Genomic DNA, 22,778 nt, shown 5'->3' with positions numbered 1-22,778 from the left:
TCACTTTTTCCTCTGAGAACCTTGGATGGTAAATGTTTCTGTTGCATTTACTACTCTACTGTAAAACTGTTTGTTTACATTATCTGTCTCCTTATTAAATGATGATCTTTTTAAGTCTGAAACTGTGTCTAAACTATCTCTGTGTCCTCAGGAGCCAGTACACTACTGAGGACATAGTGCTCAATGAATTTTTGTTGAAATAATGAATAAAGCAATATATTCTGGCTGTCCCATGAATATGATTGTGCAGCATAGTGCCCAGGTATTCTGAGTACATGCACCACATTTTAAATTAAAAAGCCATCATTTTCAGGGCAGAGAAAGAAAAGCAGGTTGCAGGCCAATCCTGGTGCACAGTTGCCTTATTGGGTTTTGTCAGTGTCATGAAATAGTTGAACTAGGTGTTAGCCAACATTTAAAAATTGAGAGACTACATGCAAAAGTCTGCATTTCTAGCTTCTTAAAATTTTCAAAGCTATGGCGACACCTAACTAGCATTTCCATGGGGCCAGACTGGCTGGGGCTGGCCGCAGTACACACAACTTCCTTTCCTGCTTCCTTCACCTGGTTTAGCCCCTTAAGACATCTGATCTCAGAGCATGAGAGTTTTCATTGTTTTGGTGAGAGGATGGTTTATGTAGAGCCAACCACATAGTAATATAGATTGACACATATGATGAGAAGTCAGCCATGTGCTCTTGAAAGCAATTAATACATATTAATACAATTAATACATGTATCTAATTTTAGGAGGATATGAAGACTAGAAAGTTAGGTGCCTTCCATTAAGTTACTTAAAATTTAAGAGGGAGTGGAATGGAGAGATAAAAACCCATGAAACAATATGGAAACATCGGTCCCTCTGACCAAAGGCACATTCATGTAATACAATCTCCACAGCTTCCGGAGCCAACAATTCCAAGATAGAACCCATGTCTGCAGTCTCACCGGCCACAGGAAGAGAGAAAACATAACAAACAACAACAAAACACCTGAAACTCATTTAAAAGGAGAGATAATTTTCCCTAATTGTCTTGACCCATCTAAACATAATGTTTCAAAGCCTGCCTTTATCACCTTAAATACCCAGCACCCTAAGAACTGCTCTCGCTCCCTTCTCCTCTTCCCTCCCTTGGAGCTATTTCATTTGTGAAACCACCTCCCTGTACCTCTGTTACAAGCATTTCCATTTGCCTGGTTTCACATAATCCTTAGTTCACTCAGCATTTATTGAGGCTCACGTTTATCCAAGTTGTGTACTGGGAGGATTCAAAGGTCAAAACAAGGTTTTTGTCCCTAAGAAAATAAAGGCCAAACCAAGCAAGAAAAGAGTAGGAATCATACCTTGATTTCCTTATAACAGACCACACGCACCTTCCATGATAATGCTGAATGTAAGCTAACGGGAACACAGCATTTAGTCATGACACATGGACTAGTAAGCTCTCGGTCTTGTGAACAACAACAACAAAAATACGCCCCTCAATTGCTTTGGGAATGAAGAGCAAAGGTATGCAAAAAGAATTGTAGCATACTTACAAAGTAATATATCAACACCACCAGGACATAGTGAGCAAGGTGTGAGTAGGAGACTGAGTGGGGCGGGGAGCTGTGATCTTATTCCAGGAGTACCTCCAAAGCATATGAATTTAGAAACCAGATTGTGAGGAAGAGAATTTCTCATGCCTTTGCACAGCGTGTTCTTTCCGGATGGCATTTATACTTTCTCTTGTCCACCGAGAGTCACATGGAGGCATGGCTTCCTCTGCTGGGCCTTCCCCAGGGCCCTCTGTAAGCAGAGCTAGGATTCCACTTGCCCCATGCCTGTCTCTGCCCGGCTGCTATAGCTTCTCACATGCCTTTCAGCACATCATTTCACTTTCAGGCTTAATTGTAGACCACAGGCTCTTGAGCAAATGCATTTCGCATGGACTCCTCAGCACTGACATTACTTTGGGTGCTCCCAATTTGGTAACTGAATGAAGAGGAGTGGCAGGGGTGGGGTGGGCAGGGGTAGAGTAGCATTTTGAACAGAAAAATGACATACAAAGTGGAACAGTTGAAGGAAAACCTATGTCACGCTCTGTGGAGTGAAAGTATTTCTGCTTGGCTGAAGTAAAGAATTTGTGTCAGGAAAAAAAGAAAAATGAGGCTGTTGAAGTGTGAAGCAAGTCTATAGAGGGTCTTGGGCATATTATGAAGAGGGAAAAATCACATCTTGCCATAACCCTGATGATTCTTTCTCATCTTTTGTATAGCTCTTTACTTGATCCCAAACCAACCTCACGTGTTACATCTCATCATCAAAAGCCCTGCCCTGCAGGAACTGTGTGATTTTTCAAAGCATCCCTTACCTCTCAAAGGGGCCACTTCCTGCAGGTCTGACAGGTTAATATCCTTTCCAGTGCTTAGTGCATGAGACAGAATCTCTGCTGCACGTTCTCCATATGTTTTCATGTCTGGCCGGTGCCCATAATGAAACCACCAATGTCCTGTAACCATGCAGGATGACAGGCTCACCACCAGTGGATACTCTGCCATCTGAGCCCTGGCGTTACTCAGCATCCCTGAAGCATCACTGGCTGCTCCTCCTGTCGCCCTGTGGGTCTTTCTAAATTAGATATCGGGTTTGTAGGGCAGGGCTGGAGGCGCCTCCATGGCTGGTCCACACAAACAGCCAAGGGGCAGAGTTCATCCATTCCAGAAACTCCTAAGATGAACAGCATGGGAAGCCAGGTAGATGCTTCAAACTTGTGTGGATGTTCTTGCCTCTTCTCCCAGCTCCTTCTTAGTTTGTGTCTCAAGAGAGGCCACAATTGATCAGAATGAAAAGCCTGCATCACAAAAACTCAAGAACCACAGTTCCATTCTCTACCCTCTTCTTTACTCACTCACTTACCCATCCCTTATTGCTCTCACCGCTGGCTGCCTGCTTAACTAGCCTTTTTTCTTTTCATCTTTTTGTCCCACTTCAACTACATATATGTGAAAGCACCCCAAAGGCAGATGTTTTGAAAAAGCAAAATATATACATTTAAAAGTGTATAAAAGACGGGGAAAATGGCTCATGACTGTTATCCTAGCACTTTGGGAGGCCGAGACTGGCAGATCAAAAGGTCAGGAGATCGAGACGATCCTGGCTAACATGGTGAAACTCCGTCTCTACTAAAAATATGAAAAATCATCCGGGTGTGGTGGCGGGCACCTGTAATCCTAGCTACTCGGGAGGCTGAGGCAGGAGAATGGTGTGAACCCGGGAGGCGGAGCTTGCAGTGAACAGAGATCGCACCACTTCACTGAAGGCTGGGTGACAGAGTGAGACTCTGTCAAAAAAATTAAAAAAAAAAAAAAGTGTATAATGTGGCTAACATTTTCTAAGTTCTCCAAATGACCAAATATCCTAGAGAAGATACTTCTGTGTTGGTTGTTTATGTGATTGTTCAGTTCCAGGTAGTGCTGTATAGCTGTGTTCATTACACAATGACAAGTCCTAAGGTGGCAAAGAGTGAAAATGTCTACAAATCTCTGATTCTCACAAATAAAAAATTGGAAAAATATAAATCGGGCACCTAGGGCTTTGATACAAAAATATACATAAGTGGACAGAAGGCGGCATGGTCTTCTCGCCATGAAGATTAGAATCTTATCAGGGTTGGAATCTCCTCCCTAACAAACTGAGTTTTACAAAAAAATGTATGCAATTAAGTGCAAAGCCATTGAATACGTATTATAAACAGGGATAGTATATGTAATGCACTGAATATGTGTTAAAAACAGGGATAGTATATGTAATGCACTGAATATGTATTATAAACAGGGATAGTATATGTAATGCACTGAATATGTATTATAAACAGGGATAGTATATGTAATGCACTGAATATGTATTATAAACAGGGATAGTATATGTAAAGGGGTAAAAAGTAAAAGCTCTTATCCTCAAAGAGATTGCTACTGATTTAAAATTAAAAGTTATCAAGCAATCTCTAATTACGTGGGTTGCACTGGATGACCCCCACTCATGGAGGCTAGGATTCTACAATTCCACACAAGACCCTTAACTGTGGCATAGACCACTGACACTACATGAACTCCAGTATGGGGAAAGTTCAGTGAGGACTGCCGAGGCCCTGGCTGGCCCCTTGCTGGGGTGGCCCTTGGCTGGATTTCCCAGTGGGATGCTTGGCTTGTGGACAGGTGGAGAGCAAAGTGTGCAGTGTCTTGCCAGATCAGACTCATGAATAGATTTACACTGAAAATTAAGAGAGAGAAAAAGAAAAGAGGAACAAGTAGAATGTAAAAGCCCTCTCATCTTATTGGAAATAATAGTATAAAACACTAGCAAAAACAAAAAGACCGCATTCTAAGAAGTAACAGCAAATTTTTGCACCTTGGTTCTAAGCTGTCAGATCCTCCACTGTTGACGTGAATAATCTACCCTATAAAATTCTTTTCTTCCTAACTTGGCCTAAGGATATCAGTAGTAGGACTTTTTGAAATATCAGATGAAAAAGAAAAGAAAACATTGTCTTAGGCTACAAATACGAGAATAATGTCCTGTCAGAATGATTACACAGGCATTCAAAACAAGTAAAAGAACACATAGGGAGGGGAAAATCTTAGATGCCACATTTCAGAAATGTGTAAAGATGTTAGGCTCCTTATTGGGATTGTACTGCCAAAGCCCTCTGATCTGACTCAATCCCAGGTGGACTAGTTAATTCAAATGTCACCTACAGTAGGGAATCAGAAAATTTGTCCTCTTACTCATTCAGGTTCCACGCAGAGGGAGCACCAGTTGGAGGTGAAAGGGGGGACTTAATTTCACTGGATTTTCAGGTTTAAATCCTTGGTCTGTCAAATACCTGCTACAGGACTTAGCCTGTCTATGCCAAAGTATCCCCATTTGTAAAACGGGTGCAATGATAGGTCCTCCCCATGGGACTGTGATACAGATGAAATTGGTGAGTGCTGTAAAGGTTGTAGAATAGAGTCTGACACATGGTAAGCACTACTATACATTTGGTATATGACATTTTCGGTATGGCCAAGGCTGCTTCTTTGCTTAGAGATCTTTTTGTTGAAATCTTCCATTATCTTTTTTTAAAAATTTGGCAACACACACTTTATACATTGCCTATGATTCCTAATTTTTGTTTTCCTAAACAATGGTACATGAACTTAAAACCACTTGAGCAGTTTGCAGCAGAACTGCTCCACATTTAATACAATTTCTGGTCTCCCACAATTTATTTTTATAGACACCTATATTTAATTTGATCACAAATACTACTTTAGTAGACCTACTGAGTAACAAAAATAACTCATTCTTGGCAAGTATTCAGCTCCACTGGTAAGAGAAATAAGTGCACATGGTAGAGAGCTCTTTACCAGTTGCCAACATTCATTAAGTTGAGGGTATTGTTCAGTGTGATTTAAAAGAAAGAATGGTGAGCACCAGTGGATCTGGACAAGCAGCTTCAAATGAGCTTAGTTAAGAGATTCCGGTCTCTGTAAGAACATTACTTTTGGATTTTGTTTGCTATCCTGCCATCTCGATTCCTTGAAATTTACTTCCAATGCTGATTTTAATATGGAGGGGGGTCTTAATCTGATTTATTGCCACTCATAGTCCCAGAGATATCATTCTAGAAACCAAAATCAAAGAGAAGTTTGTTGTCATTCTTAAGATTTTAATTTCAGCTTAGGCCTTTATTATTTCCCTCAGGGACCTGGCTCCCTTTGTAAGTTTACCAGAATCTGTCAACTAATCCTCAGAGCGCTTCCTTTCCGTTTCTCCCACATAAGAATTTGCTAAATGATATCCATGTAACCTCTTATTCTGTATTTTTAAGGGACAAAGAATTGTCTGTTTCTTATATGTTATTTTCCTTTATACTATTTATAATTTGTCTACCTAAATCACAATGTGTTCCTAACTCTTCTTTCTGTATTTCTCTTCAGGTAGCAACTTTGGAATGTAGAGAATCATTAGGCTGTATTCAACAAATAATAACTAATGCAGCCTTCTAAGAAGTGCTAAAAACTACTTAGAAATCTGCTATAATGAATCCACAGACCATGGGCAGCAGCTATAGGGTCTATAATATTTGGGACCAGGGGCACACTGGTGGATTTGCTGCCCCCACCCACCACATCCTCAGACATACTGGGCTGAAACACATGACTGCATAGTGCCTTGACATTCATGTAAGACAGGAAAGCTTCAAAAGAAGAGGTGGGAGCATAGACCTCTCTTAAGTTTATGTGAAATAACTCTCCAGAACAATGAATTATTATTTGTTCATTATTCCACTCAACACATAATGACTGAGTATCCATAGGTGTAAAGCAAGTCTGGAATGATTGTATTTTAGCTCCATTGTATATATTTTGTTTATCAATTGAACCCTAAAGTACTAACAGAAAATGAAAAGCCATGAGTGAAATAATTAACACACCATCTGAAAAGCCAGTCATGTCCTCTGTCTTAGATTATGAGCTCCAAGATGTTAAGAGGGCAGGTATCACACTTTATATCATTATTCTTCACAGAATTATTAACAGTCCATCTTTTATAAATAATATTTAAATTAGAATGGCTCCTGGAAGGCAGTACTATTTGGGAGAAATATGAAGTGTGTTGGCTGAAAACACCAAATGAATAAACACTCATTTTTATTGTTAGCATATATATCATCCCCTGATCTTTGGGTATGAATTTAAGAAATTTGTGACAGCCAATGAAAATGCTTAGATATCCATAGCACGTGTGTTTACCGTGCAAATAAATGATCACAATTCATAAACAGGGACGGCAGAGTCTTAAACACTACTTCAGAAAAGCCTCAAGTTACAACATGCAGAACAGAAAAAAATCAGGAACATGCAACAGTTTTTAAAAGTAATTCTAGAGGGCCAGGCGCAGTGACTCATGCATGTAATCCCAGCACTTTGGGAGGCTGAGATGGGTGAATCACAAGGTCAGGTGATGGAGACCATCCTGGCTAACATGGTGAAACCCCTTCTCTACTAAAAATACAAAAAAAAAAAAAAAAAAAAATCAGCCAGGCGTGGTGGCAGGTGCCTGTAGTCCCAGCTACTCGGAAGGCTAAGGCAGGAGAATGGCGTGAACCCAGGAGCGGAGTTTGCAGTGAGCCAAGATCGCGCCACCGCACTCCAGCCTGGGAGACAGAGTGAGACTCCATCTCAAAAAAAAAAAAAAAAAAGTAGTTCTAATATTGAATCTTGATGATGAGATTATGAAAGAAACACAACTTTTTATAAATGCAAGATCCCCTATGACAAATATTTATGGTGGTCAGGAACAGAAAACAGAATAGAGATAGATGACTTCCCTCCCGCCCCACACAATTTTTGAGTCATAAATTATGAATTATGTTCAAACATATAAGGCAGACAGGAAATTAATTTAGGAGATGAGATTTATTTTATAATTCAGAGAGCTGTTTTACTTTAATTTGGGGGGCAAATTACATTTTGATGTTCAGCTTACCAAACATCTTTCTTTCTCTGAAATGAATTACAATTTCCCATTATTTCTCTGAGGAGTCCTAAGATTTTTATGCCAAAATTCAGAGAGTAAATTAGCAACACAATCTGGATCATTTGGAAAAATACCGTCCAGCAGATTTTTCCACAATGAGGGAAATATTCTCCACACGCGCGGTTTACTAAGGTAGTCCCCTGGCCACATGTGGCTTTTGATGACTAGAAGTATGGCTCGTTGGACATAGGAACTTAATTTAAATTTAATTTAAATTTTTAAAATTAAAATTTAAATAGCCCTACATGGCTAGTGGTTATAGTGCTGGACAGTATCGTCCAGATGACCAGAGGCTGGAGGATGACCTTCCTCTCAGCCAATTAGACCATGCAGTGGTGGGCTGCCCTTTGTACGCTGCACACTGCCCCTGTGAAACCTCGACGCAGCCTTTGACAGCTTAGCCTTAGACGGGCTTGGGGCAAAGCTCATGGGAGCTTGTTTGAGCAAATATACACATTAATAGGATCACAAACATCGGAAACAGCAAAGGCCAGCCCTGCAGACCCCTCTGCCCATTCATGTGTTTTCCCTGCAGGGGCACATATTCTCTAGTGCTTTGTCAGGACCAGCTTCAAATCGATTCAAATGGCTTGACTTTCCACAGCTTTCCATGTTATGAAGGCAAATAAAAAAAAATAGTTCAGTGAGAGCACTTAGAAAAAGACAACCTGTAAAAATACTGAGATAGAAACAGGAGGCGTTCTGTTATAAGAAGGAACTCCGCGTAGAGAGATATGAAAGAAAAACAACCCCCACATGTATTTCTGATTATAAAGAGTTTGAAATTTTAAAAAATGTGCTTTGGCATTACATAAAATTCTTCCTTGCTTATCACATATGCAAGATTACTAATGCTGGTTCCTAAAACAATCAATTATTTCCTAACTTCTTTCCATGGTTCCATTTAGTTTACTATAGGACATCTTCTGATTGTCTCTTTTGCCTGTTTATTATGTGTTAGTGCATTTCCTTATCTGCATGTAGCTTTAGAAAGTCAAGAACTTAAGACACATTCAAATTTAATGACATATCTTGAGAGAGGAAAGAACGGGGATTCTGATGCAATATGCCTTGCTCATGAAGATGTTGCTAACTTCCCAACTTAAGTAACTTCCTGTCAACAGCATTTCAGTAGCAAAGACTGTTTTCCAGATAAACACATACCTGGAGGAGCAGATCAGAAGTGGGTCTGACTCGCTGTTGGAATAGGATGCTTAGTGTTCGATTCTGCTGTTCCAAATCAAACACTCTTGTTTTCAACTTCACACATTCCTCTCTTAGATCCTACAACAAACACATCGAAGGAGAAAAAGTCCATAACTGAAAGATGTCTTTGCATGTTATAACCATGTTTTATATATCTCAGATCATTAGTAAAAAACAGTATTTTCATTCTTCAAAGCCCCCAGAAGTAAATCACATACAACGTTTTCTTCCACAGACCATTGTCTGATAGAATTATTATGTGCAAAGACCAGTTTTTTTAAAACAAAGCACCTTGAAATCAGAAATGCATTAATCTAGCATGCTATTTTTGAAGACAGGAAATCTTAGCGATATAAAGTCAATTTAAGTTTCCACCTATATATTTTGCCTTTTCATTGTCTTTACAAAAGCAATCATAGATCACAAGCCACAAGGACAACAACAATGTTTCTGCAGTGAATAGAGATTTGATGAGCTAAAGAAACTATCATTTCTGATGGAGTTTTTTGTTGTCATTTGTGAAAACAAGTTGAAATTCTCGGCACTGGGGCTAATAGAGTCAGTGATGCATTTAGCGGAAGAGAAATAACATGGAAGAGAAGGCTTTTAAAAGGCCACTTGCAACTTGCCCATCCTCTGAACTCGTGGATTTCCATATCTTCCGGGGCTTTCTGGTCTCAGTGCTGGGGAAGATGCACACTACTTAGCCCATTCTGGCATCTGTTTGGAGCAGCTCTTTTGAATAGTTCAAACACCACAGAGACCTTTTCCCCAGCTCATGGAGGAAGTTGATGTACAAGAAGTGCCTTCCAAACTGACTGCAATAAAGGAACTTCTGGTACTTAAATATCTATGCCCTTTTGGATGGAATTCAAGGCAGACCCAGTAGAATAAAACCCAAATTCAATGCTCTTCAAAAGCTGACCCTTTTCTGCATTTCAAGCTATCTTTCACTACTTCCTGATGTTAAAAAAAAAAAAAAAAGTCTTCTGTTCTCACCAAGCAGAGAACAAAGGTCTGACATGTTGTTCTCTAAAGCTCTATACATTCCTTCTACCTTCTTCTCTTTTCCTTCCACTACCACTTTTCCTTCTTATCCACCTTCTTCTTCCGGTCCACATTTGGCTCTTTGACTGAAGTCCAGTTCAAACTTTGTCACCTTTCTGACCTTTTACCTGGCATCCCTCAATACCTGCTCCATTTTCTGAACTCCCATCAGCCCTCAATGCCTCCTTTGTGACAGTTATCATATATTACTCAGTATTCACTTTATCGTTTGTGCTCTAGACTTGTCAATTACACGACACGTTTTTCACCAGGCAAGCACAAGAAGATACTGAAATAACCACACCAGCATATTGCTCTTACATGGTTTTCATTCCATCACCTAGCACGATGCCACATATAGTAGGAGCTTAATAAGTGCTCGCAATTATTTTGCCAAACGGGATGATGATTGCAAATTCTATTCTCTAGTGATCGGTGTGATACAGAACATTTCTCACCACTTCTATTTCAAAGATTTATGTATTCTGATGTGGGCAGGTAGCTATTGGACTTAAGGCTCTGTAAGCAAGGGAGAGCCCAGGTCACAGTTCTGATGTCTAGGGCCTAAATAGGAGTCACAGAGGTACCTGGGCCTGCCATAACCTTGTATTAATCTAATGGTGAAGTTAGAGCTCGCTAGTAAAGCCTCCTCTGAGGCTTCATGAGCATGCATCATCTTATACAGTAGTATTAATCCTATTTAAAGGGGTCAAAGAAACAGGCCAAGGTATAGCCCACTGCAGTTTCAACTCTCCTAGCCTTTTTTAGTTAAATGGGTAAAGCTTATGTATAGGGTGTTTTCAACTGATCAGTGCCCACAAATGGAGAGCAGAGAAAAGAAATGACATGTTCAGAATGACATGCAAGAGTGCAAGATCCAGCAGGGCAGGATCAGGAGTGCACATTTCATACTCCCGAGCACACATGCCATTTGGCAGAGGCCATTGTGGGGACCCACTCACTGCTCAAATTAAAAGGTGAAACTTTAGCCTGGCCAGCATGGCGAAACTCCATCTTCACTAAAAATATAAAAATTAGCCAAGTGTGCACGCCTGTAGTCCCAGCTACTCGGGAGGCTGATGCACAAGAATCACTTGAACCCGGGAGGCAAAGATTGCAGTGAGCCGTGATCGCCCAGCTGAATGCTTGGGCAACAAAGTCTCAAAAAAACCCAGTCTCGGAAAAAAAAAAAAAAAAAAAAGATGAAACTTGCTTTATTTTGAGACAGAGTTTCACTATTGTTGTACAGGCTGGAGGGCAGTGCCGCAATCTTAGCCCACTGCAACCCCTGCCTCCCTGGTTTGGGCGATTCTTCTGCCTCAGCCTCCTGAGTAGGAGGGACTACAGGTGTGTGCCACTACACCCAGCTAATTTTTGTATTTTTAGTAGAGACAGGGTTTCACCACATTGGCCAGGCTGGTCTTGAACTCCTGACCTCGTGATCTGCCCACCTTGGCCTCCCAAAGTGCTGGGATTACAGGCATGAGCCACCACGACTGGTGAAACTTGCTTTCTTTATTTAGAATTCAACCTCTGTGTCTCACAATTTTTGTTCTTAGCATGTATGTAACACTCTCTGCTCCCAAACACTAATTGTTTTTAGTACCACTAATTAAGTAATTAATAAAACTTGACTGTGAGGCAGATAAATAGTAATAGTACCTATTGGATGGGAAAACACAATCATCCTCACTTGCAATGTAGAGATATGGAAACGGAAGCGTACAGTGTGGATATGCAAGTAAAAGGGGACCTGAAGGCAACAGCAACCACAATTTTTAGCAGCAAAACAGAAGACCTTGAAAGAGTTCTTCAGATGGGTAAAAATGAAATAAAAAGAAGGAATGAAAGAAAAAAAATCAATGTACTTTATAGAGAGTCATTATACAACTGCCCAAATTTCAAAGGCCATTACTATCACTTAAGGTATAGCAAAAGTTCATTAGTGGGAACACAATTTATCGACCCTGGGAACTCTCTGTTCATCACTGTTGGCACATCCAGCTCAGCACACAGCAGCGGGGAAGACAGAGGCTTTAGGGATGTGACACTGACCTGATGGCCATCGACAAACAGAAATGAGCTGGTCTGAAAATCTGGAGATAGAAAAGAATCGCTTGCATTGTTTTTAATATTCTTATTTTCTTCAGACAAGCTGTGGATCACCAGTAACTGATGCCAGACAGTTGCCTTCCCAATAAACTGTAAACAAATACACTCGTGTGCCCATGTACACACGCATAAACACAACCAGAATGGTTATACATAGAGAAACAACTGTTTCGCTGACCACTATTATAGTACCTGGGTGGAGGGGGCAACTGGCTCTCTTAGCTTCCTCTGTGCTCCCAACAGGAACACCGTGACAGAAAGGAATGCATGACTGCATGATACATTTAGGCTGGATGCAAGAGCTGTGACTCTGACCCTGTCAGTTCAGAGGCAAGACCTAGAACAGCCTCCCCAAGGAAGGCTTTAGAAACAAAAGAACTCTCCTCTGGGTAGATGCCACGGTCTGGGATCACGGCTCAAGGGAGAGGCTGTACCATGTATCCTCTCTCACAACCCTTCTTTTTTTTCTATGACTTCCTGGCAGGTATCAGGTCTCAAGAAAAGAAAGAACCTCACTGAAAATATAAGGTTGTATCTTCAGATAAGAAAATGGGGACACAACTTAAATATTTATCATGGAGGAATAATGCCAAAGATTTGACTATATTTCACATCACGAAAAAAAAAAAAGTACAGTGGTGTTTGGGTTCAAGAAAATACTCAGACCCATTTTCCTTGCACTATTCATGTTACTATCAATTGGAAATAGAGACTTAAAAGGTTACAGCTGAGCAATGTGATACACTGGTCTAACGGGCATCTCTGCATCTTAATGATCCCAAACCATAATTTCCCTGGAGGATCCACACCCTGTAATCCTGATAAATTCCCCCTGTGCTTGGGCTAAAGATGATTCTGGACTCACTGCTATACAGTACCTATAGGAGTACAGTTACTTCACATACTGAAAAGTAAAATCCTTATCAGCTCTAGGCCAAAGTACATTTTTAAAAATGCTGATTGCTTAGAAGCAGGACATATACTAACATGATCACTGGAGTGTCATTGAAAACTATTTAAATCTGATTTTATCATGTAAAAATGACATGACAGTGGCATACCTATTTCAGAGGCAGTGTCTATCTTGGGAATACACGGAATTGGGGCTTAGTGGACCTGGGCTCTAGTCCTCATTGTCCACAGGACCTTGAAGAAGTGATTGCTTCTGAGTAGGTCTCAGTTTCCTCATCTGTAAACCAAGGCACTGCACAAAACTGGGCTTTTGTTCAAAAGACTGTATCTCTCACTAGCTTCATGGGATGGCTTTTCGAGTGCCACTTTGTTCCCTCCCTGAAGCCTAATGGCCACCAAAACCACCAGCCTCTTTTGTCATACCCCTTCTTAGTGGCTTTCAATGATACATCCCTCTCTGCCCCAAATGCTAAGGCTTTTGTAAAATGAAAAGCCACTTCTGGAAAAGGCTGGTCACATCTCAGACAGACCCAGGGCTTCAACATCGAATGCCTAAAAGGCAAGACAGGTGACATAAAAGTCTGACTGAACTGGGATACAGCACAGGAAGTAGTGAGGCCTGTGGCAAAATACATACTGCAAGTCTCCACCCTAAAAGCCTTCAGATTAAACCACTTTTAATAAGGGCAATGGCTAAACAGTTCATATAACTACAGCCAGTAGAGCCCATTACCAAAGCTCGTTGACGATCTCAGGATTAAATACTCATTTAGGCTCGTAGAAATTGGGGAATTGGGGAGTTAAAAATAAGATTGATTTTGAGAAAGCCTGACCCCAAATATACAGAGTCGGTTTCACTCCACAGATATCAAACTCTAAATGCTCTTCCTGCTACAGAAGATCAGCAATACTTCCAGAAGTTTTAAGAAGTCCTGCGGCTACCCTGCCTTTTATTTTATTCCCTGTGATCGTAACTGACGGTTGGATTTCAACCCATCTGTTGATTTTCATGGCATCTCTCTCTGTCCTACTGAACTACAGTGGAGAAAAACAAGTGACTGAATGGGATTGTGGAGGAAGAATGAAGGAGTGGGTCAGAGCGTGGGGTTTACAGTGCAACAGCCATAATTAAAGCAGGGGCTTTGCCGCTGCGCAGCAGTTGAAACTATGAGCAAACTATTTTTTTTAGTCCTACCTCACTGGGCTGCCTTGAGATCAAAACGACTTGGTGCATTTAAAATGCTGCACGTTTCTGGTTTTCTGTCCTTATGATAGCCTGCTGAGAATGATGGTTTCCAGCTGCATCCATGTCCCTACAAAGGATACAAACTCATCCTTTTTTATGGCTGCATAGTATTCCATGGTGTGTATGTGCCACATTTTCTTAATCCAGTCTGTCACTGATGGACATTTGGGTTGGTTCCAAGTCTTTGTTATTGTGAATAGTGCCGCAATAAACATACGTGTGCATGTGTCTTTGTAGCAGCATGACTTATAATCCTTTGGGTATATCCCCAGTAGTGGGATTGCTGGGTCAAATGGTATTTCTAGTTCTAGATCCTTGAGGAATCGCCACACTGTTTTCCACAATGGTTGAACTAGGGGGAGGGATAGCATTAGGAGATATACCTAATGTAAATGACGTGTTAATAGGAGCAGCACACCATCATGGCACATGTGTACATACGTAACAAACCTGCACGTTGTGCACATGTACCCGAGAACTTAAAGTATATATATAAAAAAAAGTGCTGCACGTGGGGTCTGAAGGCTTGTAAATGCCTGCTAAATATCAGCAGCCGCCTGATACCACACAGACCACTGCTGGAGAAGTGGACACAGATGGTTCAATTGCACCTTTACAAGGGAAATAGGCAGGAATTTGGAGTTTTCTCAGCTACAAGCTATAAAATTGTTTTCTGGGTCTGCCTGAATGGCTAGATTCTACCATACCCAGCTTTATTTCATGTCAGTGAAGAAAACACACCATCAAAATATGTGGTTCCTCTAAAGAACATGCAGATAAGCCTGAGACTGTTGATATGAATGAAAATAATTGTAGAGAAAATGCCTTTCTTCTGTGTTTTGCTTAGTGGCAAAAACAAAACAAACAAACAAAAAACAAACTCCAAACACTGAAGAACCTAGACGAGTTACATTTTCTCCAAGTGTAATTGACTTAATGAAGATAAAAAACATTTCAGATAACAATATGAGTTTAACCTGAAGTATTAATTTCACTCACACTTGTGGACTTGGACCCATGATTTGGAGGCATCAAAGGAAGAAAGTTCGGTTTAATATGATCACTTTTGTATTATTGTTCTAAAGGGATACAGTCCATTCGCTTAAGGGAATCTACAGGTTTTTGAGATAAACTGAATTACTTGACTAGGTACACTGAACAGAAACTGATAAGTTAATGGAAATATTTTTTTTTTCTATCAGTATCAATAGACTGTGTTACCTCAGGATGCTTGTCTGGGCCAATTCATGATATGCCAAGAAAAATGTATTTCTGGCTGCCCAATGAGGAGCTGAAGCCACAGCAGATTTGCCTTTGTGTCATAACTAATGACATATTCTAAAACTGCACAGTAATGCCTATTATTTCACCTCAAGGATCTTCTGGTGACTTGGATAAATCACTCAAGATTTTTTTCTGTTTCATCTTTGCGACCTACATTCCTTTTTGGAATTAGTTTTCTCATCTGCATTTGGAATGCATTGTATATTTTATATTGTGCTCTTAATTAAAAAGAAATTTTAGTCTTTTTGCAGCAATTTTACAGTTCCCATAAAATCTGGAGGCACACATTTCTGCAGAACATGATTCTTTTGGAATCTCCAAAAGCCCCCAGCATCTCTTTCTGCCTCATAGTGTCCCTGAGGTATGCTATCTCACAGTAGCACGTCTTTCTGTGTCTCACTGCTTAACTGTGCCAAGGTAGATTTATCTGTTTACTAGTTATTACTTGGATTTGTGTAGCTATTTTTTTTTTTTTTTTTGTAGCTGACCTGAAGGGCCCCTTTTTCTTTTTATCGTACCAGACGGCTTCCTTGTCTCTTTCCTGAGGCACCATTAACAAAAGCAGGCATGAGAAGTCTTTCAACAGTTGTACACAGGGCTGCAATAGTACTCCCCCATTCCTCAGGTTTGTAACTAAGTCATCATAGAGTTTCAAGCAGGAGACAAACAATGGAGAAATTAAAGCCTTAGAAAAAGAAAAAGCATTCAAAAATGTTGCAGCAGCAATTACAATTTGTCCTCCAATATCTATTTCTCACCTTCTTCCAAAGTAATTTCAGCCGGGCACACACCCAGAACAAAGACTTCTTTGCCAGGTTTGTTAGGTGTGGCTGTGTGAGTAAGGTCTGTTCAAGGAGATGTATGTAAGTAACGTATGAAAGCTTTTGGAAGTGTCCTTTAAAAGACAGCTGCTGTATGCCCTTTATCTTCTTCATATTCCTCAGCTTTTTTTTCCCTTTCTGATGGCTAGAATGTGTGGATGTGATGACTGGAGCTAGCATAGTCCTTTTGGACCATGAAGTGACCTTGAAAATGGGGCCACGTTCCATGAAATACAGAGATGGAAGCTAGCGACCCCGTGGACTTTATGGAGCAGAGCTACCATCCCAGTTCTGCCTACCTGTCGGTTTGTACGTGAGAAAGAACTAACATTTTAGCTTATTTAAGCCACCTCATTATGGATCTCTGTTGCTCACAATGGAGCCTAATTTTAACTCTACGTAAGTGGTACTCAAATCTCTTTATTTAGGCATGTTAGTGTAAAACTGGAAGCAGTTAAAATTATTTTTAGAAGGAACCATGACATTTTGACAGAAATAGTAGGCAAGAAAGTCTAGCAAAAGTTTCACAATGCCTGTAACATATAAATTTTAAAGAATATTTAAATATCTCCATGAGAAGCAGTCAACCCCTAATACAATTATTTTCAATTAAAAAAATGAAAATGGCATAAATTATTTTGCTGCCATTTGTCACATCATCCTGAATATGCTGCAGGATCTAAAAGTTTCTTTGGGAGAAGTCTCTATTTCACAGATAGAAATGAAAGTAAACAAAATCTGAGGGAACTAAAATTTAGCTTCTCATGGCCAGAGATGGAAAACATTCTATAAAATTCACTGAAACAGCCAAATTTGGGCAAAACTGACCTGCATTTACTGTCTGTGCCTAGATAATGTGATCTGATATTGTCCAAAGGAAGAATGGCAAGGCAGCAAACACATAGGTATGGAAATTTCAGGTACAGTGGTTACCACTATTTTATATGTACCACAAACTACTGCAGTAACTGTTCTACCTGCTTCTTTTGGTAGGGTCACCACAGCAGTCCCAGGAGGTGGGAACTGTTATTCCCACATTACAGAAGAGGAACTAGGGCTCAGGGAAATTAAATGACTTCCCTAACTTCAAGGATCTCTTGCTGAATTTTAGACTTGCGTTAATGCTGTACAAAAGAAGATACTCATTTCATAGGAATTGGGAGAATTCACCAACTTACTGAAAGTTTGTATTTACTAAATAAAAATGATGGGTTTTCTACTCATCTGGGTACATGAAAATCATCTTCAAAAGGCTTTCTATTATTTTACCGAGAGTTTGGATTTTTTATACAAATTCTACTGGTCACTGATGATACTTCGTATGCTATCTAAAACACACACGATTTTCACTAAGCGAATAAATACAAAAGTATTGCATCTATCAATCACAATTTCCTAGCTTAACAAAGTGAGTTCCAATATAGTCACATAAGTGCCTTGAAAAGAACAAAGCCAGAAAGTGACCTACCTTTTGAGTAAGCAGAGCTTGAACAACTTGGTTGGCTACCTTTAAAAAATAAAGAAAAAGTTGTCATTTATAATAATGAGACTTTATAGGCACTGACTCTAATTTACCAATACGTTTCTCGCAGCTTATTGTTGCTAATTAGCTCCTCATTTGCCTCTTTCTTCTACATCCAGAGATCTGATTCTTTTCATAATAAGCCTATCCTTCTAGGTAATATTTTGCTTTCTCCAAAGGTGACCCTGTTGCTAATTAAGATGGTTACACTTAAAAGATCATTCATACCTTGACTTTCACATTTCCATATTTGGAAAAATGATATCCTTTCATATACTCCAAGAAGGCTAAAAAATGATATAGTGCCAAACACAGTCCTAATTATCTGCACACAGTTTCTACACTTCACTGATTTACAATGCCCCTTGCCTCTCCTTCCTATTCCTTTGCTGTCTATTTCACTGCTTCATATTACTTGCAATAGAGATAGGTTGAATGGTCAACAATAGGGACAACTCGTTGTTTCCTCTATGTCCTGCTTTCATCTTCAATGTTTTCGCTTATGTCACCCTCTTGTTGTTGCTACCTGTAATAAAATCTGGTAGTTGTTTACTGCAACATCCATTTTTTTCCTTTTTCCTGAGTAACAAACCCAATCCTCTGGGGCTGGGCACATTCAACTGCATTTCCCAGCTACTCCTGTAGTGAAATGTTACCATGTGACAAAATTCTGGCCAATAAGACGTAAGCAGACTATTCTCTTGGGCTTACAGGAAGTCTCAAAGAAGAAGGGGGCTCACCCTTCATCATCTTCCTGACTAGGAATGGAAGTACAGCAATGGCTGGAACTTCAGCAGTTACCCTGACAAAAACAGTCACATATTAAGGATATTTGGACAGAGAAAAGGACAAGCTTGGTCCTGAGGATGCTATGGAGCCGTACTGTCTATTGAACATTGATGTGAGGGAAATAAGGTAGACACTGTTATTTTGAGTTTCTTCCAGTAAACAACCAAACATAATTCTTTGTAATATTTTCAGGGACCTCATTTTCTTCAAGTATCAGGCAGCTTGGGACAGCAGAAGAACCTAAATCCCTCCTCAGCCCAAGGCAGTGAATCTTGATTAATCGAAGCCAATATTAGCAACTCCAGTGACTGGTTTAGGAGCTGGCATATAACACAATTCCAGCTAAGGACCACAGGTAAAACCAGTAACATGTTCCTGGTGTTTCAAGAATCTGGCATTTTCTCCAGGTAACCATTCATTATTACTGTATGTATTTGTGCTAAGATTTCTTTTTCATCTGCATATTTCAAAACACTTTGCACAGAATCACCTACTAAACTTCGCTATTACCTTGAAGCTATATAGCTACATGGTTACCATTGATAAAATTAAGGTGGATAGGTGAAGTGGGTGGTACGTTTCAGCTAATACATAAACTGTAAACATTTAATGTGATAACTGAAATTGACAGCATGAAAGACTAAATACAAATACTTAAATATCCTAGATATAAGGCACTCTGGTTCATTCGTTTCTTCCTTCACTTATCCAATATAAATTTTCTGAGTATCTACTTGCAAAGTTAGCTGATTGGGCCATGGTCCTTGACTTCAAAGACTCATACCTGGCAGCGAGTTGGCAAAAACACAATTATAACACAGTGTGACAAACATCTAATCATCATGGTAATTCTTACATTCAACTGGAGACTGAGGGACACTTTCGTGTTATTTCTCTCTTGGTAACACATTTATTTTTGGTGATGCTCAACTATTTGTGCTTCTTTCTCTATCTAGTATAGGGGAACAGATTATGGTAAGAATGTTTTCATGGAGCTTAATTGTTTTTTGGCTCTATATTGACAAATAGTACATCCTTCATGACAGCTGGCTACCAGTAAGTCTCATCGAAAATTAAAACACAGGCTGTCGTCAACTTTTGGTTAGAAAGCAATCACACCACTAGCAGGAAATGACTAAAATCAGATTATCTGTAATTGATTCGTTAAATTATATGCACAAGAAGGATTTTTTTCCCATCAGAAAAAGTCTTTTCAAAGTTACATTGCAGACATTAAGTAAAAAGAAAGGCTGTTCATTGAAACCATGATTTTAAAGAAAACGTATTCTTAGGTATTTTTGATTTTTTTTGAGTGAAGCACAACTTACAGAACTACCATAGACCAAAGTAAACTATACTTTCATTAACTGAGGCCCCATGTTCCTTTATCACTTTATTTGTTTGTGACCACAACAGTGATAAATGTTATCCAACCCAAGCAAATTGACCAATAGCATAATAGTGAACGTCAGTTTTCCAGCATTCATTCCAATTCATAAGTAACTAAGAATTCAAAGTCAAACTACATATCATCTATTTTATTGTTGGCAAATAAAACAAAACAAAACAAAACAGAAGAATTGAACTATTCATGCAGGTTGAATCAGGAACAAGGTACCAAAGTTAAATCATGCCATAAATAATTTACTTCTTTTGGATCTCAAACTTTGGATTTGATTTACATTCTCATAAAACTGCCCAATATCAATATTTTCTTTTCTTTGTCCCAACCAGTCTCGCGCTGAAACCATTCTGGTAACAGTGGTCACATAAAATAGCTCTATCCATGATTTATCAGGAGACACAGACTAATATCCTAACTCTAACAGCCCACAGGAGGAAATACGTTATATCTCGCAATCCAAGCAGTTGCCCTATAGGCTTAGAGACTCTATATCTAACACAGTTCCTTCTGGCATGTACTTGGGAAAATTGTTTGCTCCACTTGAAAACTGAACAAAGACACACGAATGCCTTATTTCTTTACCTACTGACATGAGGTTATGTTACCCAGAAGGACTTGCCGGTTCTTCGAAAAAGAGCAGGCAGATGATACAGATGCTTTCCTCTGTACTGTCTATAATGACAGTGTCCGAGGTTTTCTTATCGCTTTTAACAGCTAACTTCCCCGATGCATAAATAGGACAGTTGCTTGGAGCTTGTGCCTGCAACCTCTACTAGGTTGAAAAGATAATGCCTGGAATGCGCCCCTGCTCTCAACCTAGCATTATGCCCTAAGCATTTGGGTTGCAAATAATCACACACCTATAGGCCCAGCTAGTGAGAACAAATCACTTCCAATGTCATCTGCCAGCTTTCCTCTCCAGAGAAAGGGCAGCAGCTGGGCTAGGCTGCAAGGGACTTGAAGCACACTGGAAAAGCAAAGCTGGCAGTCCTTAAGCCACTAGCTTGTAGTACAGCCTCCCTTAGGCTGTCCGTGGAGGCCGCTCCCCTTTGCTCCTAGGAGATGGAGCAGGGCTGCAGGTGAGACAGGAGATGAGCAGGGCTGCAGGTGAGACAGGGCTGCAGGTGAGACAGGAAAGGAGAGCGTCTGAGTACATCTCGTATTTCCTTCTCAGTAAGAATTCTCTCAATCTGGCTCCTCTAACACATGGCTGATCTTCTACTCACACAAAACTTGGCTCTTCTTCCCTGAAAAACTTCCAGGGCTCGTGATTCCTCCATGCACTCTCCTGGAAGTGGGCGCGCAGAGGGAGGAAAAGCTGGGGCTGTGAAGTTGTCTATTATTTTATTGCAAAACAGTCCTTGAAGCTGAATAAGAAGCCACACCAAGAAGTTTATTCACAGAGAGAATTCTCAGCCAAGGGCTGGGGTGGAGGGTGGAGAAGCTTCGGGTTTGTGGGTGTGGGGAGTGAGGATCTCCAATGGCTCTATGCTTTGACAGTCCTCTCCTGGCTAGTGGGCTTGCTTTCATACTTTCATGAGCTATTTCACCATGCAAAGCCACTGTCGTGTCAACAAAGTAACTGAAAAATCTAATCAGGAAAAGCACGTGTTTTTGAAAATGTGCTTTGGAGAGGTGTTCTATGCTTCTGAGCTTGGTTGATTGTACTGAGGCAGCTGGGAGAAAGCATGGAGAACACTGACTTGGGTTAAAACAGTGCCTATGTTAACTTCACACACTGACATGCACAGGGGATGGGAGAGAAACCTGACTTTTCTCATCCATAAAATAGGGGAGCTGCCTACCTCTAAAGTCGTGAAAAAGGCATGAGATGATAGACATAATCAGTGAAACCATCTAGGGCAGGACTTGATATAAAGCAGTCATTCCTAAATGTGAATCAGGCCAGTCAAACCTTGGAAAATATAATCCATGTTCAGGTAAGCAGTTAAGAAAAAATGCTTTAAGAATAAGGGATTTTATTTGTAAGGGCATGAGGGGTATGTATATGTGTGTGTGTTTGTGTGTGTGTCCACATAATATACATGTATAAATGTAAGTCAATAAGCATCTGTATTATTCATTTACTTTGTAAAACAATCCTGTAAGATACAAACAAGAAAGAAGCTCGAAGAGGTAAATATACAGCCCCATACAACATTGGAAAAGGGGGAACAGTGAACCCTAGCCTTCCTAATCCAAAGCCCATGAAGTTCTCTTCTTCTAATTCAAATCAGAGTATTTGAAGTGGGTCTACTATTTTTTTCAGCTGATTAATCCTTGGATTATCATTTGGGTTAGTGCATAATAAATGAGTGCTCATCTCTGAAGAGATAACTGTAGAAATTAGTCTAAATATGTATGTGGGATTTAGGGAAACACTAATTTGGAAATTAATTTCCTGCTGATACTCTCCATTCATTCATTTAGTCATTCAACAAATATGCATTAGGCACCTAGTGTGGGGCAGGAATCTGCTGGGTCCTGCAGAAATAATGTGAGAAGAAATGCAGGGACTGCCTCCAAGGTGATAGAATCTGGGGCAAACAAGGAGTAGATCATCTGTAATTTCCAAGAAATGAGTATTTTGAACATATGAAGGTGACAAGTAGGATCGTCTTCCATTTCTGTCTATCAAGACCTTGTTTTTTTTTTTTTTTTGAGACAGAGTCTTGCTCTGTCACCCAGGCTGGAGGGCAGTGGCACAATCTCAGCTTATTGCAACCTCTACCTCCTGAGTTCAAGCGATTCTCCTGCTTCAGTCTCCTAAGTAGCTAGGTCTACAGGCTCCCGCCACCACGCCTGGCTAATGTTTTGTGTTTTCAGTGGAGACAAGGTTTCACTATGCTGGCTAGGCTAGTCTTGCA

The 22,778-nt window shown here is 40.1% G+C and overlaps 1 protein-coding gene across 3 annotated transcripts in view; it reads right to left on the bottom strand.

The window, feature by feature from the left end:
• NCKAP5 (NCK-associated protein 5) overlaps positions 1–22,778 on the bottom strand; it is a 904,755-nt gene that overhangs the window by 194,540 nt on the left and 687,437 nt on the right. For all 3 annotated transcript variants that reach the window (XM_011970297.1, XM_011970296.1, XM_011970298.1), the window contains exons 8-9: positions 17,664–17,702; positions 8,732–8,851 (exon numbers count right to left, since the gene is read on the bottom strand). In XM_011970297.1, coding sequence (XP_011825687.1) covers positions 8,732–8,851; positions 17,664–17,702 — 159 coding nt within the window. The remainder of the gene's footprint in view (positions 1–8,731; positions 8,852–17,663; positions 17,703–22,778) is intronic.

The sequence above is a fragment of the Mandrillus leucophaeus genome, unplaced genomic scaffold (assembly GCF_000951045.1).
Source record: "Mandrillus leucophaeus isolate KB7577 unplaced genomic scaffold, Mleu.le_1.0 Scaffold94, whole genome shotgun sequence".
In the NCBI taxonomy this organism is placed as follows: Eukaryota; Metazoa; Chordata; class Mammalia; order Primates; family Cercopithecidae; genus Mandrillus; species Mandrillus leucophaeus.
This window is presented reverse-complemented; position numbering and strand designations above follow the sequence as displayed.